This window comes from Ixodes scapularis, unplaced genomic scaffold (genome assembly GCF_016920785.2).
Source record: "Ixodes scapularis isolate PalLabHiFi unplaced genomic scaffold, ASM1692078v2 PGA_scaffold10__122_contigs__length_95168666, whole genome shotgun sequence".
Taxonomy (NCBI): Eukaryota; Metazoa; Arthropoda; class Arachnida; order Ixodida; family Ixodidae; genus Ixodes; species Ixodes scapularis.
The window spans coordinates 86367869-86382747 of NW_024609836.1; the positions used below are offsets into that span (position 1 = coordinate 86367869).

Here is a 14879-nt window from a genome sequence, read left to right on the forward strand (position 1 = left end):
TCCGCAAACGAACTGCGGCAACAGCCGAGAGGCTGCGCACTGCTGCACATCCTGTCTTGTTTAAACTGAGCCGACTTGCGCGTCCCGCTAAGGAAGAAATTTGAGATTTGAGCCGACAAGACAGCTAATGGAGGAAAGGAAGATGCAGCGGTTCATACATACTATACTTAAGTTATCTGACGGAAATAAACACGCCAGTACCTCTTTAGATTATCTTCGTCAACCCGCTTTTTTATTATTTTGTTTACATCTTTCAGCTCTCAAAATATGTTCTCACCATTTACGACAGTCCCCATGCAGTAACTAGCAAAGGAGGCAGTCGAGGTGGCGAGGTAGACTAGTTATTACGACGTTAATTCTAAAACACACACACACACACACACACATTATATATATATATATATATATATATATATATATATATATATATATATTCTCCGTTAAACACTTTACGTCTCTCATCTTCTAAATTAAAAAAAGACACTGGTTGTTCTGTTGCAAAAGTATTTCACGTATCGTTCCTGTGCACGCACTTTCACACACACACACATACAGATATATATGATATATATAAACTTCAGCCCCCGCAATAATTATATTGCTGATTTTGTTTTGCTAAAACATAGCAATTTTTTAGAGAACGTTTGGCGTACTTTTTATTGTTTTCGTCGTGTAAATCCCCAAAAAAACCTTAGAACCAAATGTATATGTAGGAAACGTCAATAGATAACAAATTGCAAGGAAAAATTCTACGATTTTTACTATATATAAAAAAACGCACACCATTTCAAGATTGGGAATTATTAGTTTTATTTGGAAAGGTTTCGTGGAATATCTGTCAAGGTATACATACACCTTTTCAAATATACAGTAAAATATTGAGCGAACATCTAAAATATAATCCACCTCAAATTTTTCCGCTTTGAAGCATGAAAAGATTTTTAACGGAGCCCCCATCCCCAAAAATGCGTCTGTCCGTCCGCCTGTTGGTGCATTTCCCGCTAAATTTAACCAGGAAATTGACCTGACGTGACATAAACACGAATTCTGTTTCCCCGAAGAATTAGCGCAAAACTTGGTGTCACTTCAGCCGTGACCTAAGGTTACGAGACCTGTACACAAATTCAGTTTCACTGTCAAACTTAGCAAAAAATATGAATTGATCTATGCATAAATTGAAGTCCCACGCTAAATTTAGTGAGACAGTTGGTGCCACTGGACTTAACGTCTGGAGACCTATGGGTCAATTTATTTTCTCCGATAAATTTAGCGTTGAAATTGATAAACAAAGGGTTCCACTTCACTACCCCAAAACAATTGCCTAATGATCTTTCCACGTATTTACACGATTGCTCCTTAGACACTGAGTTTCGAGTTTTTTGAAGATTTTGGAGACAAAGTTCTCTGTTAATGTTGTATCTCTCCACTGTGAATGGGTGTTTACTCGGGATGATTCGATATCCTTGCGAGAATGTCCATTAGCTTGGTGGCGTCTCAACTGTAACCCCGCTTCATCCACGACTGCATGGCACTCCAGACTTTCCTCCATAATTCGAGGTACGTACTTTTCGCTGCAAGAGTTAAAGCATTTCGTGAATCAATAACTGCGCAACTATAAGGTTAAAAAGCATTAGCAGCAAAAGAACGCGACTGTTGTAACCAAAGGCAACCAAAGGCACGAGCAAGAATGCACCCTGGACGCCCTGAATATCATATATACTAAGAACAAAAAGTGGACGTTACACACGCAGGTCTCGAGGTCTTTGTGTGTGTTGTCCAGTCTGTGTTAATAGTCGCCAGTATTCAAGATGTTGAACGTTCATCAGCCCGCCTGCATCTTAACCGTTATTCATCAATTTACCCCGATACAATTAGCTGTAGTGTTATATCTGGATCAGGGTCGCTTCTCTCCTCAAAAAAGGCCCATCATTGCTTTTTTGTTCAATCTAACACTAATTGTGCATCGTGTTTTTATTGCGTTAATTGCTTTTTTATATTTATTTAGTTATATCTGTTCCCGCTCCTTTGTGTAGAATCCTCGAGGAAAAGAAATGATAATAATAATGATGGTAATAATAATAATGATGATAATAATGCTGCCGCTGACGATGATGGCGATAATGATGATGTTGATTTTAAATTATTGACAAGCAGTGTCCCCTTTCGTGACTGGGGGGGGGGGGGGGGGGGTATTAAGGTGCATCATATTCTTGGACGTTTTGGAACGCACGCTCAAAACTAGCTCCATTCTATCATCTGCCACTAATATATACTGAAATTGGGTAGAATGCACTTTTATGCACGTTCAAAATGCATTCCCCGTCATCAGGATAGCTGTTCTTAGAAGGCAATAACTGGAAGCTAGTTCTGTACATGCGCTAAGAATACCACGCTCAAATATGGCGGCCATTAAACAAATATCGTTCATCCTTTCCACTCTCGTGAAGAAGGAAGACGAGCGGAGCTGTACTCGATACACTGTGTGCTTCTTCTTCGTCGTCGTCTGTTTTTCGCGCTGTTTCCTACGATGAATTCCCACCCACGCGCCCAACTGTCCATTCTTCTATTATAGCTGTAAAGGTTGTCGCCATCTAGAAGCGACGGCGGAAACCGTACTGGTTGTGTGCTTGCCGCCGTCGCTTATAGATGGCGGTAGCTGTCCAGGTAGGTTTGTGTCGACATACACGGACACGATCCTGAGGAACCTAGCCCTTAACAGCTCCTCTGTAAAACCCTATAAAAATGAACTAGTAGTTCTTCGGCGCCGAAGCTGTATTGGGAGCTGAGTTTAAAATTTGAGTTCAGTCAATGATTAACTTTCCAACTTCTTTCCCTTATGACACCTCACGCATCAGTAATGGGAAGTGGCTGAAAACGCTGTATGAACGCCATCCTGACACTCTTCACACACTCTATAATGCACTCCGATATAATCTCGTAAAGACAATCATTGGTCTTCCCTACATCGGTTTATTGAATGACAAGAAAATTCGGTACACACACGTGGTCGCAGTAGTGTTCTAAGCGTTACCGAAAATAATATAACGAAACATGCTGTTCGGTATTTCTGAGTAAAAAGAACGCGTCACGGACTTACGTTACCTCAAAATAAAAGGAACATAATGCCGTTACCGTTACGGATTAAAAGTAACGTATCGCGTCATGTTATATTTCTAAATTAAAACGTTTTATTTTTTTTTTTTTTTTTACGTTACAGCCACAGGCACGCATATGCGCCATATTTGCCTTTCTGTTGGAAGAAGAAAGTCAAAATTTGGAGGGAATGTGTGATGAGCGCGAGCATTGGTATTACTTGGCGCCGATAAAATAGAAACACAAAAACAACTGAAGTGTAATTTCTTGAAATCTTGGGAAGAAGATGTAAGGAGAAGCGTAACTACGATACCAGTTACTCAAAACAGGTCACGTAGGTACGTTATGTGTGACCCTTTTGTAAAAGTGACAAGGACGTTACCAGGTTACCAGAAAAGTTACGCGATACCGGTAACGCCGTAACTTGTAACGCGTAACTGCCACTACTGAGTCGCAGTCCCAAACGGGAGGAACGCGATCTCCTTTGCAGGCAGCATATTGCCATCGAGACCCGTTATACCGCTCGCCATATTCATTAGGAATACTGTTAAAGGAGAAACAATAAGTGTAGGAGCCTCTGAGAGTGCTCTCTGAAATCTTAAATTGTAAATTGAGAAAGCCGGGAAGGGAAACATGCCTTTGCAGTATTTTTGGCAGCTTTCCTTGTCGGGAAAATTGTTCTCGTTGCCAGCGCAGCCGGAGTACACAAATTCTTTGCAATCTCCAAGTTCTTTGTCCCAGTAGTATCTCGTGAAGTTCTGATTGCACGGACCTCTCTCCGGCTGGAGAGTGCAAGCGCCATCGGGTGTGTCTGAAAAAGAAAAAAAAGTAATATGAGAGGTAGCATGTAAATATTAGGACGGTGGAGCAAATATTGCGTAAAGTATCTTCGTTTCCTGATTGTTAATGAAGTCGATATTCATTTTTGGTAGGAATTACATCGCTCTGTGTGCCAGACTGGAGTTTGGAACCTTTAAAATTTATACGGTTTTTAGTACACCTGTACATATTTCTAATAATAAAGTAGCATTCTACGCACGGGCAAATGGCTTGCGCATACGTAGAACTTCCTACCGAATAAGTTCGTAATCCCGCCGCTTTGTCCGTATTTATATTTAAAACGTTGATTTTGTTGCGTATAAAGGCCTGTCGGGCGACCTGCAAAAATTAGTTCGCGCAAAATCGGCGAGGTGGCGTCTATGTTGCAGGAAAGTGCAGGATTTAGTGAAGACCTTTAGTTTTAAAAGCAGCGACGATAAATAGACGCAGGAAAAGCAGACGTCACCCAGCACAAATTATCGGACTGGTGGCATAAGCCAAGGGAATAATATGTTTCGTTATTCTTGTACTTTCAGTCCGTAGGGGGAACAAATACCAACGTTACACGGATTGTTTTTTGGTTCCGGAGAATGTTATGCTTGTGCTTAGCGGTGATAATGGATTCTTTACCATTATCCATAAATTCCGAATTGACTCGGAAATTCAATTTCAAGTTCTAGTTTATTCTTTTAAAAGTTGTTCGTTCGAAGGCATTACATAAAGGGGAGGGGGGATTAAAATAAAAAAAAAAAGTACCGAACAATTAGTTACTTGTCCCGAATAGAAGCTTTTGCTAGGTGGCACACGCCCCCGCCCAATGAAGAGTGTTTTAACCGTATTCATTTGATGATTCCTCCATCCGTCCAATGCGATTAATCTTGTGCACATTATTTCTTTCGTACTTACATATGCACCTTGTTTCACAGTCGTGCTCAGTTTTGAAATTGTTTTCGTTGCCCCCGCAGCCGCTGTAAGTGAACACCTCGCATCGTTCCGTGTACTGGTTATAAAAGTAGCGAAGCTCTGGTTCCTGCCCCGATTCGCAATGACCGGGAGTCATCCTCAGCTTGCACACTCTGGGAAGTCGGGCGTCTTCCTTGCTGTCGTACACCGCGCCGACTAGTGGGGAAAAGACAAATGAAGGAATCTTAACCCTATGGACGGTAAACATAGAATGTGCTGCAAAAACAAAAACAAAACATCTTGCATGTGGTTATGGCAGTAACCATTTCGACGTCCGCCTTCAAAATAATTTTAGGTCCCATTTCGACGCACTTGATAGAGCTTCTTCAAGGCATGTAAATATATTAACATTTTTGCGACCGCCATTAAGTCGTGTTTTTTTAAATTGTTTTGACGTCTCAAACATAGTACTCCGGAGCTACGGAGTACGGACCGGAAAGGGAACGAAAGGGGTGATCAAAATGTATAATCTTGCACGCAGTCATCGTCACTCTTCAACACGCATTTTATCAAAACCAATGTCATGCAGTCGACTGCAGTTTTATTATCTTCAACATAATAGTGAATCCAAAACGAAAATTCAGAATATTTGATTGATTAGCTGTCATGTCGCACGTAACGTTTGCCATGGTGGTGCTAAGAATAATAATAATAATAATAAATTGGTTTATTTTTCTCGTGCCCACAAACAACCTCTCGGTTTACAGTGTGGTGCACTAAACATACATGGAGCAAAACCTAAAAATACAGGAAACAACAAAGTGAAATCAATAAAAGTCATGCAACATTATCATAATGTAAAAATTGATTATTGATTAGTTCACTGACATTCAGTCACGTAAATTTAACATAAAGTCATCAGTGATTAAAATGATGTCGAGGTTAAATTTCTTCAAATCTTAAGGGATTTGTATCTTTAACAATGGGATTACAGTGGATTACAGCGGACAATGGGATTACAGCGGACTATACTCACGCGAAGTTGGCAGCCGACGCTACGATGAAGCCATTCAAGCAGCGTCAAAAGGGCATTGTCACAACGCTCATCGCCATTGTGCGCCTGATATCACCCACGAAGCCAATCACGCCCAGAAAAGCCTCCCTGAACCTGAGTTTTTTGTGCATGATTGGCTCAAAGCAAAGCCACAAAAACCACAAGCGCCGTGACAATGCACTTTCGGCACTTCTAGCGTCCGCTACGGTCAAAGTGCAACGGAGTAAAGCGAGCCGCCCAGCATTACTTGCAGACTTTCCGACCTGTCTCCACCTATTCACTGATGTTTGTTTGCAAACGAGCTCGCACCCCTGCGCGCTTCGTTTTCCTCTTCTTTGCCATATGTCTATCATCCTTTTGTTATTTGTACTACTTTCTACAATGCGCGCAGGTACTTGTACGAAGGAAGGTTTTATCTAAACGCTGCTTTGCTGAAGACCAAGTAAATATACTACCGGAAGTCTACTGGGGCACCAAATACTGTGGTGCCTTCGTGGTACCAACTCCCGCCGTTTTCGGTGAATAGCTAATAAAAGTACCGCCAACACTCACCTCGGCATCTCTCCATGCACTCCTCCTCGGTTGCAAAATTATTTCCGTTGCCCTTGCATCCAGAGTACGGGAAGTAATCGCAAGAGTTCGTCTTGGCGTTGAAGAACACTCGCGTCTCACCGGGGCCCCGTTCCTCGCCGTCACACTCGCCTTCGTCCTCCTCTAGCATGCAGAACTTCGGAAGCCTCGGAGCATCCGGAACGTACGCGGCGGTGTACGTAGGTTCGGGCGCCGGTGTGGCGGGCACCCCTTGGGCCGTCGTGGTAGTCGGCGCTTCTACAAGGCAAAAAGTTAGAATCTCAGCAAGGTGCGTTCGGCCCTATGGCAATACCACTTAGAAGACAAGGCCTGGTCATGACATCATCGTTAGTCGATACTCGACCCGCCCCGGGCGGAAAACACGCTGAAGCTCGACGAGAGTAGACTGCAAAGCGGCAGACTATACGGTAGGCGTGCGCGTCCTGGCGTCCCTGCATGCGCGTCGCGCTCATTATGAGACGCTGCAAGGCGCGCTGTCGACGTCGCTAACGTGACGTAGGCGGCGCTGCCACTAGTTATGACGTTGGGGGGGGGGGGGGGGGGGAGGGGAGGGGGGGGGGGGGGATGCGGGGATGCGCAGGCCCTGTTTTGCAACTGGTATTGCTCTAGGTAAATATAATTTACAATTATAATCAAATTAAAAAAGAACAAATAATGGAGCGGCGATTGAACACACGGCCCTGACTGAACAATACCTAGGGTGTCGATAGCGGCAAGTGCGGGCAGTGATTAAGGTAAAAGGATTGTCATAATATTTTTTTTAAAATTTACTGCGACAGATTGTTTGGTTGTGATTCACCGCCAACTGGAACGCTGTGCTCTTTTGAGTGTCCGACTGCGAGAATGACGCCACTCTTTTGAACGAGAATCTATGGAATCCCAGCCACTAAGAATGTATTGACAAATTTCGTGAAGTTATTTGATAACAGGCATTCCGATTCCGGTTAGATGGAGCGTCGTTCTCGAATAGTTCGCTATATGTCATTTTAACTTACGTCCAGACACAGCCGACGCTACGCGCTAATGGGACCAATCAAGGAGCGTCATATTTCAGCGAAGATCACTTGGCCTTTTCTGTTTGTGATTTGTTCAGCATTGATAGAACACGTACAGAAACACGACGGACAGTATGACAGTATGATGGTGTCCTTTCTACGACGCCTGATGGATTCCATCAGCACCCACAGCTGACTGCGTCTAGACTTAGGCTGAAACGAACTATTGCACTGTGACTGAATCGTTATGTTGCCATAAAAGATAACCCTCGTTGATTGAAACAAAAATAAAAGCAGTGACATCCCCGTGCACTGCAGAGGACGATACTCAACTTTACATGCTCGCGTTGACATTGATGGCCCTTCGGCTATGGAGGGCAGCAATCCAACGGTGCGCCTACAATCAAAACGGTGAGCGCCTCACCATACGCAGCCAAGGGTAAAGATAATGCCACGGCAAGAAACACAAACAATCTCGCCGGAGAAGTACCACCAGGTTCGTTTAGAACGTTCTGCAGGCCAAAGCTCTTCAATACGGAAAAGTGTCGAAATCCTTCAAAGATTGCCATCTTGAAGCGATACAGGCGGCGCTATCGTCGACGCGCGACTGCGAAAGAGAAAACTATAAAAGGGTGTGCACGGGGGTAGGAGAGGGATAGCTATAGCACTAGAACGCGGTAAACGCCATAAAAAAAATTGCTCTACAATGGATTAAAGGCATAAGCTACGGACCGCCAGATTCAATCACGAGCCACTTAGGAATTGTGCGGTATTTCGCTTCGATGCACGTATCAGTGCCAGCTTCTCGGATCACTGATGAGGGGAGGGGTGTACAGTGGTTAGAATCTAAGAACACCGAGTGACTCAACAATTTTTCATCGCCAAAAAAGCCACGGCATATAGGCTCTTTGCAGCGTCGAAGCTATAGAAATTATACGCGTTTTTGGATTCGAGCATTATTCGTCTACCCCTAATCAATGTTAAGCGTGTCATAGTATAGCGTGGAACGTGATTGGACCTGGCGGCCCGTGGCTTTGGCCCCTAGTGCAGCGTAGGATCAGACAAAGTATAAAAGCGTATATCGCCAATCAAGTAACGCCGTCTTTCTTTGATTATATTTTTTGCGGATCATCAAATGAAACGCAGAAACCGTAAAAATGCGCTTTCAGTCCGTGTGCGTGTGCTCGCGTGCCTTTTGGTCTTTGAATGTGCGCTGACATAAGTTGAAGCCAAGTATTGGAAGACCGCCTGCGAGTTTGAAAGAGCGAAACAAAACGTTTGCACGCCAGAAAAGACAGAAGGTGCCGCTACCTTTCTTATTCACGGACATTACTGCTGGCCCAGGAAAGCACGCGCTCCGGTGTTCCTATTTGTTTTGACCATGACGAAAGTATCATGCATAAGTGCCTTATACTAACCTGCAAACGTTAAAACGTCGAAATCATCGTCCTCGTCACTTTCCTCATCATCATTATCGGAGTCACCTGGAATTAAGTCACGTCTTAAAATATACATCGAGAATATTGCCAATTGTTCAAATACCCGCGTCTCATAGATTAATCTGTCGGTGGAGAAGGATATCGAGGTAGGCACTCTCAAAAGCTAAATTGCATCGCACGCATACTTTGCTTCAATGCACATGGGACACAGATCGTCGGGTTTTTGTTGAATGAGCTCAGTCCTTGAGAAGTGTGACTGGTACCGTGCTCAACGTCCATGTGTTCTCAACTGTAAAATACAAGTCGCGTTTTTCCAAGGAGACTGCAAAACCACTGGGGCACGATACTGCCCGGTATTTTAATGGCCGAAAGGGTTCATGAAAGCCCAGTGATGGCTGTCTCGTATTTACCCAACACCTCCTATAGAGAAGAAGGCTGTAGTGCTGAGTTTTCAACGTCACCCATAAGAGCGGGGCACTTATTGAACCCGAGTGCAGTTTTGAGCGCTTGGCTCAGGCCTGAGTCGCATGTTGCGGTTTTATTCTCCATCTCGCAATCGTTAAACCGCTCTTGCGGCAAAAAAAAAAAAAAAAAAAAAAAAGGCTGCAGTGTTTGATGTTGTAGTTGCGAAATCGCGAGCAAGTTGGCATCATGTCAATCGGGCTTTAGACTCGTCTCCAATCACGAGTCTCAGCCAAATGCTGGCGCAGCAGTCGTATCCAATGTTTGCTTTGCTTGCCTTCTTAGCTGACGTTGAAAATTGGGCCGTCCGGCCTTCTTACCTAGGAGGTGTGATTTACCGCGGGGCAGTGCACAGGGAAGAGGTTAGGAGAGCGTGCGATCGGAGTTTCTGACCATTTCATCATTCCCACAAGCACCCCACGATGCCTCTTTGGCATCCTTCCTTATGTTGTGCACGAACGTTGCATAAAATAAGTCTGAAACAGGAAGAAAGTGCTGCGACTAATAATTCAGTTTTATCGAAGTGCGTTACCGGTGCCTCCGAGTTTGTTTTCTGGGTTCTCTTCGGTTCCGGTATTGTTCTGTGGCGGTGCTGGAACTGTTTCCGAAGGAGTTATCGTCGTTGCCCGTGTCTGTGTGGGAGGAGTGGTGGACTCTTCCGAATCGCCATCGTCGTATTCTATAGTTTCATACGTATTTCTTTTTGAGCTGCTAGAAACGACTTCTTGAAGAGCTGCAGAAAACAGTGGGTTTGAACAAACAAACATGAGTGATGGCCTTCAAACTAGCGGTTTATGCTCAATTTCACTTTGGGTCCTACCGTAACCGACGCTGCACTCTAAAAAAAGCCCGTGCGTCTGCTTTCCCGCACAACACTCGGAGAGCCAATCACCGCTACTTACGAAGGCAGATCACCGAACGACGATGCCGAGACATATGTTTAGGCGAAAAAACGCAGTCTGAGTTGTGACATTAAGCAATGCAAGCGTGATGTTTTGCATTGCTTAAAGTCACAACTCAGACTGCGTTTTTTTTTTTTTTGTGTAAACATATGTTTCGGCATTGTCATTCGCTAAGCTGCCTCCGTAAGTTGCGGTGATTGGCTCTCCAAGCGTTGTGCGGGAAAGCAGACGCACGGGCTTTTTTCACAGTGTGTGAGCCAATGCAGTCAATCAGGTTGCCCCAAAAGTGCATCGTCACGGCATTCATAATCTTTCTGCGGTTGATATCAGTGACTAAACCAATCGCTCACTGTGAATGAACCGTGAGCCTGCGCTTTCTTCTGTGCTTGATTGGTTTAGCCGGTGATAGCGTGCCCACAAAGACAATGAGCGCCATGTCGACGGAATGTCGACATTGGCTCCATAACATTGCAGCGTCGACTCCGGTTAGACACTGAAACGAGTCACTTTGGTCGGGAAGCACATTCACAACTTCAACCGATGAAGATGGTGACTCAAGATAAAGAAACCATAACCATCGGCTCCTTTATACTGACAAAGCCTGGCAGATCGCCACGAGACGCGGCCGCCGAGAGTGAAAAGGTAGAGCGGCAGACAATGGATGAGAGGAGAGGCATGTAACGGGCGCCCTGCTGCGGCGAAACGCCGAAACACACTTCTCCCGATCGATGGAATATGCGCTCGTGCTCCTCGCGTTCCCCGCGATACCGCTTCTTTTCTCGCGGGGTTTGAAAACCTTGTTTCGGGTCCTCGGCGGTGCAAAAGCTGTGCGCTGACTACCCGGTTCCCCGAGAAATACTCTGTGCTATACCAGATCCTCGCGCTCCAAATCTGCAACCGGGCACTCTATGGCTCCGTTTTCGAACTGCCAGGCTTTGTCAGTATAAAGGAGGCTATGCTCTGATCTACGGAGGTAATTTACCGCGTACCAGAGCTCGAAACGCGACTTGACTCATGACCGCGTGTGCAACGGAGGGTCGATGAGCCTGACATTTCGCTCGCTTTTAGCGCAGATGCCGTTTCTGCTCGCGTCGGTAGTTCCGTGTTTATTTCGGGGAAGTACGCGAGCGAGGAATTTTTTTAAACAATGCCGTTATAATTGTCTTTGAAGTAAGGATGTCCGTATGCCGGTTCGAATAAAATAACGCTGCGCCAAACGTACCCGTGAAAGGAAGAGTCGAGTTAACCGGTTTTCTTAACAGCGTTAAAGTTAAGAAAGGCACTGCGCTCTTCGATTCCAACTGGTACGGCAGTTCTTTTTTCTTTTAATCGTCATGGTTCTCGGATCTATATATGAGTTTTTTTTTTGCAAGTTTAACGAACTAGCAAAAAGATAAAATAACCACTTACTTATGATAGTTGTTACCAGAAGAAGGCTATTTATTAGATTACCCATATTCCGTATTTTCAAGTTATTCTTCTTGCCAACTGAACGGAATGGGCGAGTTTCTTTCTAGGCGTTGGTTAAGAATAGTCAGTCATTAACTCCTGTGAAATGAAGATAGATGCAGATAAAAAAACGCCTAATTAAAAGCATTTTTCGCCTTTAATGGTAACAAAAAAATAATAACTCTAGCAAGGAAACAAAGAGAAGAAGGGTGTACTTGCAAAAACCAAAACCAAAAATGAAAGCCGTTTGCAACTCCCTGTAACACCGAATTGGAGCGCAGCTCTTGAGGAGGAGGAGGGGAGGGTACTGAGTGTTACCTGTTCTCGGGGCGGGGGGGGGGGGGGGGGTCATGTGACCTTAAGGGGTCACGTGACCCCCCAGAAAAATTTTTCCGCTAGCTTTAGCGGGGGATTTTTTCCGCCAGATTTAACGGGGAAATTTTTCCGCTAAATTTAGCGGGGAAATTTTTCCGCTAGATTTAGCGGGGAATATTTTTCCGCTAGATTTAGCGGGGAATTTTTCCCGCTAGATTTTTTCGCTAGATTTAGCGGAGAAATTTTTCCGCTAGATTTAGCGGGGAAACGTTTCCGCTACATTTAGTGGGAAATTTTTCCCGCCAGATTTAGCGGGGAAATTTTTCCGCTAGATTTAGCGGGGAATTTTTTCCGCTAAATCTAGCGGGGAAAAATTTTACGCTAGATTTAGCGGAGAAATTTTTCCGCTAAATTTAGCGGGGAAACTTTTCCGCTAGATTTAGCGGGGAAATTTACCCATAATGCACCGCGCAGTTACGCCGACGGCGACGGCGACGGCGACGCCGACGCCGACGCCGCTCAAGCCGGAAACGGGCCCCTAAGAGCTGCGCTCTAAAACAAACTCCCTGTAACGCCGAATTGGAGCGCAGCTCTTGAAGAGGAGGAGGGAAGGGTACTGAGGGGAGGGTAGACCCCTCCTCCTCCTCCTCCTCCCCTCATTCTTGAATGCTCCGGGGGGGTCACCTGACCTCGGGGGGGAGGGGGTCACGTGACCTTGGGGGGTGTCACGTGACTTCGGGGGGGAGGGAGAGGGGGTCACGTGACCTTGGGGGGTCACTTGAACTTGGGGTGACCTTGGGGGGTCACGTGACCTCGCGGTTACGCCGACGGCGTCGCCGACGCCGCTCAAGCCGGAAACGGGCGCTTAAGATTTGCGCTCTAAAATGAAAGCCGTTTACAACCCCCTGTAACACTGAATTAGAGCGCAGCTCTTGAGAAGGAGGAGGGAAGGGTACTGAGGGGAGGGTACACCCCCTCGTCCTCCCCTCATCCTTCAACCTCCTCCCCTCGTCTTGGGGGGGGTCACGTGACCCCGATGTCACGTTAACCCCCCCCCCCCTTCCCCCGAGGTCACGTGACCCCCGTGACCTCACGGTTACGCCGACACCGACGCCGACGCCGCTTGAGCCGGAAACAGGCGCCTAAGAACTGCGCTCTAAAACTAATACTTTCGAGATATCAACCGATAGCCCGTTGTCCGGCTAGAGGGTGCCTTGAAAGCACCGTTTTTCGAGTTCTGATCAGGATTTAAAAAACAGTATTCAAAAAATTCTATAAGAAAAAAAAAAATGCGTTGCGTGTTACGACACTACCATTTACTACACAAGCAAGACCAGGCGGTGGATTACATATTCATAATTTCGAAGGAAACACTTGCTCACTCAGAAGTAGAGAATATAAATGAACATTTTCCAATGGCTCAAGAATGAGCTAGGCTTTTTATTTCAAGTCGAAAAGGTGACACTTTCCCGTGGGCTATTTGAGCATTTGATCGCGCAAAAACAAAAATGATTCTTTTTTTGTTAAATCAAGCACAAGCTTGTTATTGCTATAGACGCGAAGAGGTCTTTACTCCCTACGGAGTCACTGAAAAAAAAAAGTATTTATTTGTATTTTCCGTTATGGTAAGCGTTTATTTTTAGCTAATTCACAAAAGAAACCTACTTTATATCCTCATTTTCACGATAAATTGTAGCGTTGTGGCACGCTAAAAAAGGTTTTTACGATTGATATAAAGTAGGTAAAATTCATCTGCCCCTCACGGAATAGAAACCACGCAACAATAATTGACATCCCTTATAGAAACAAAAGCTCCCAAGTGAAATCCTTGCGCTGCATTCCAAAGGTCACGAGATGAGTTTCAGCTGCGTAAAGGCTTCACCGGGAGGTACTACGGAACCAAAAACAATCTTCATTTGCGTGTATTCAGTTATTCTGAGTCTCGCTAGACATATACTTTTACTAGCCTGGCTATTACCACGAAAAAAATAAAAAAGAATAAAACCAGGTTTTGCAATATTTCTCAATAGGCAGCTTTATGCTTTGATTCTGAGTAAACAGAAACAACAAAAACAAGGCTGTCTAGAGAGTCTTATAGCTGATTTGTTATTTGAAATATTAAAAAAAAATTGACAAAACAAAATTAAAAACTTCTAAGGTTGGAGTTTGCAACCCTATTAAATCCAAGCCTGCCTAAAAAATAACGGCATCAGCAAACAATTAGAGATCAGATAGCAAGCATCGGAACAAACAGTGTCGTTGTGTGAACAACAGACACGTCACCGAAATAAAGGAACTAAATAAAGTTACTCGTTACTCACTACTAAAGTAACCAAGTACTTTGTTCTGTACCGCGATTCAAAAGGAACGCGTTAAGTGAGCTTGAAAGTAACGCGTTATTTTCTCGTTCCTTTCAATGTGTCGTCTAGACGAGTAGGCGCTTCCACTCAATTTCGTCATTAACAGTTTCTTCATTTTTTAACAAGTTCATTCACAAATAACTGTGACCTTACGGACATAACTCGTGGACATCTTTTTTATAATTAGAGCAAAATGTCGGGCGACTTAATACTAAATACAAAAAAAAAAATTATGGTGGCGCTTGAGGCATGCAGGGAAAAAAGGAGCAGACTGAGCAACACTGAGCGCTGTGTTGTCCAGTCTTTTCCTTTGTCCTTGTCTCAAGCGCTACCATATTTTTGAATATTTTTATGGTCTATCTAACTTTTGTTTTTGTCGCAAGAATTACAGGCTCGAAATGCGGTAAGAAATAGGTTGTGTACTTGTGTTGTACAGGTTCCCCTTGAGAAGTGGCTGAACAGTCACACGTTACTCCTTCAAGAAATAACGAAAATGC

General features: G+C 44.5%; 1 protein-coding gene across 1 annotated transcript; it reads right to left on the bottom strand.

The window, feature by feature from the left end:
* Positions 1-1494: 1494 nt before the first annotated feature.
* LOC115319327 (tissue factor pathway inhibitor-like) lies at positions 1495-11714 on the bottom strand. The gene is made up of 7 exons (XM_029979258.2): positions 11669-11714; positions 9889-10089; positions 8874-8945; positions 6422-6697; positions 4819-5031; positions 3731-3904; positions 1495-1571 (listed from the first exon to the last, which is right to left on the bottom strand). The coding sequence occupies exons 1-7, from the start codon at positions 11712-11714 to the stop codon at positions 1495-1497; spliced, it is 1059 nt and encodes a 352-aa protein (XP_029835118.2).
* Between the last annotated feature and the right edge of the window lie 3165 nt (positions 11715-14879).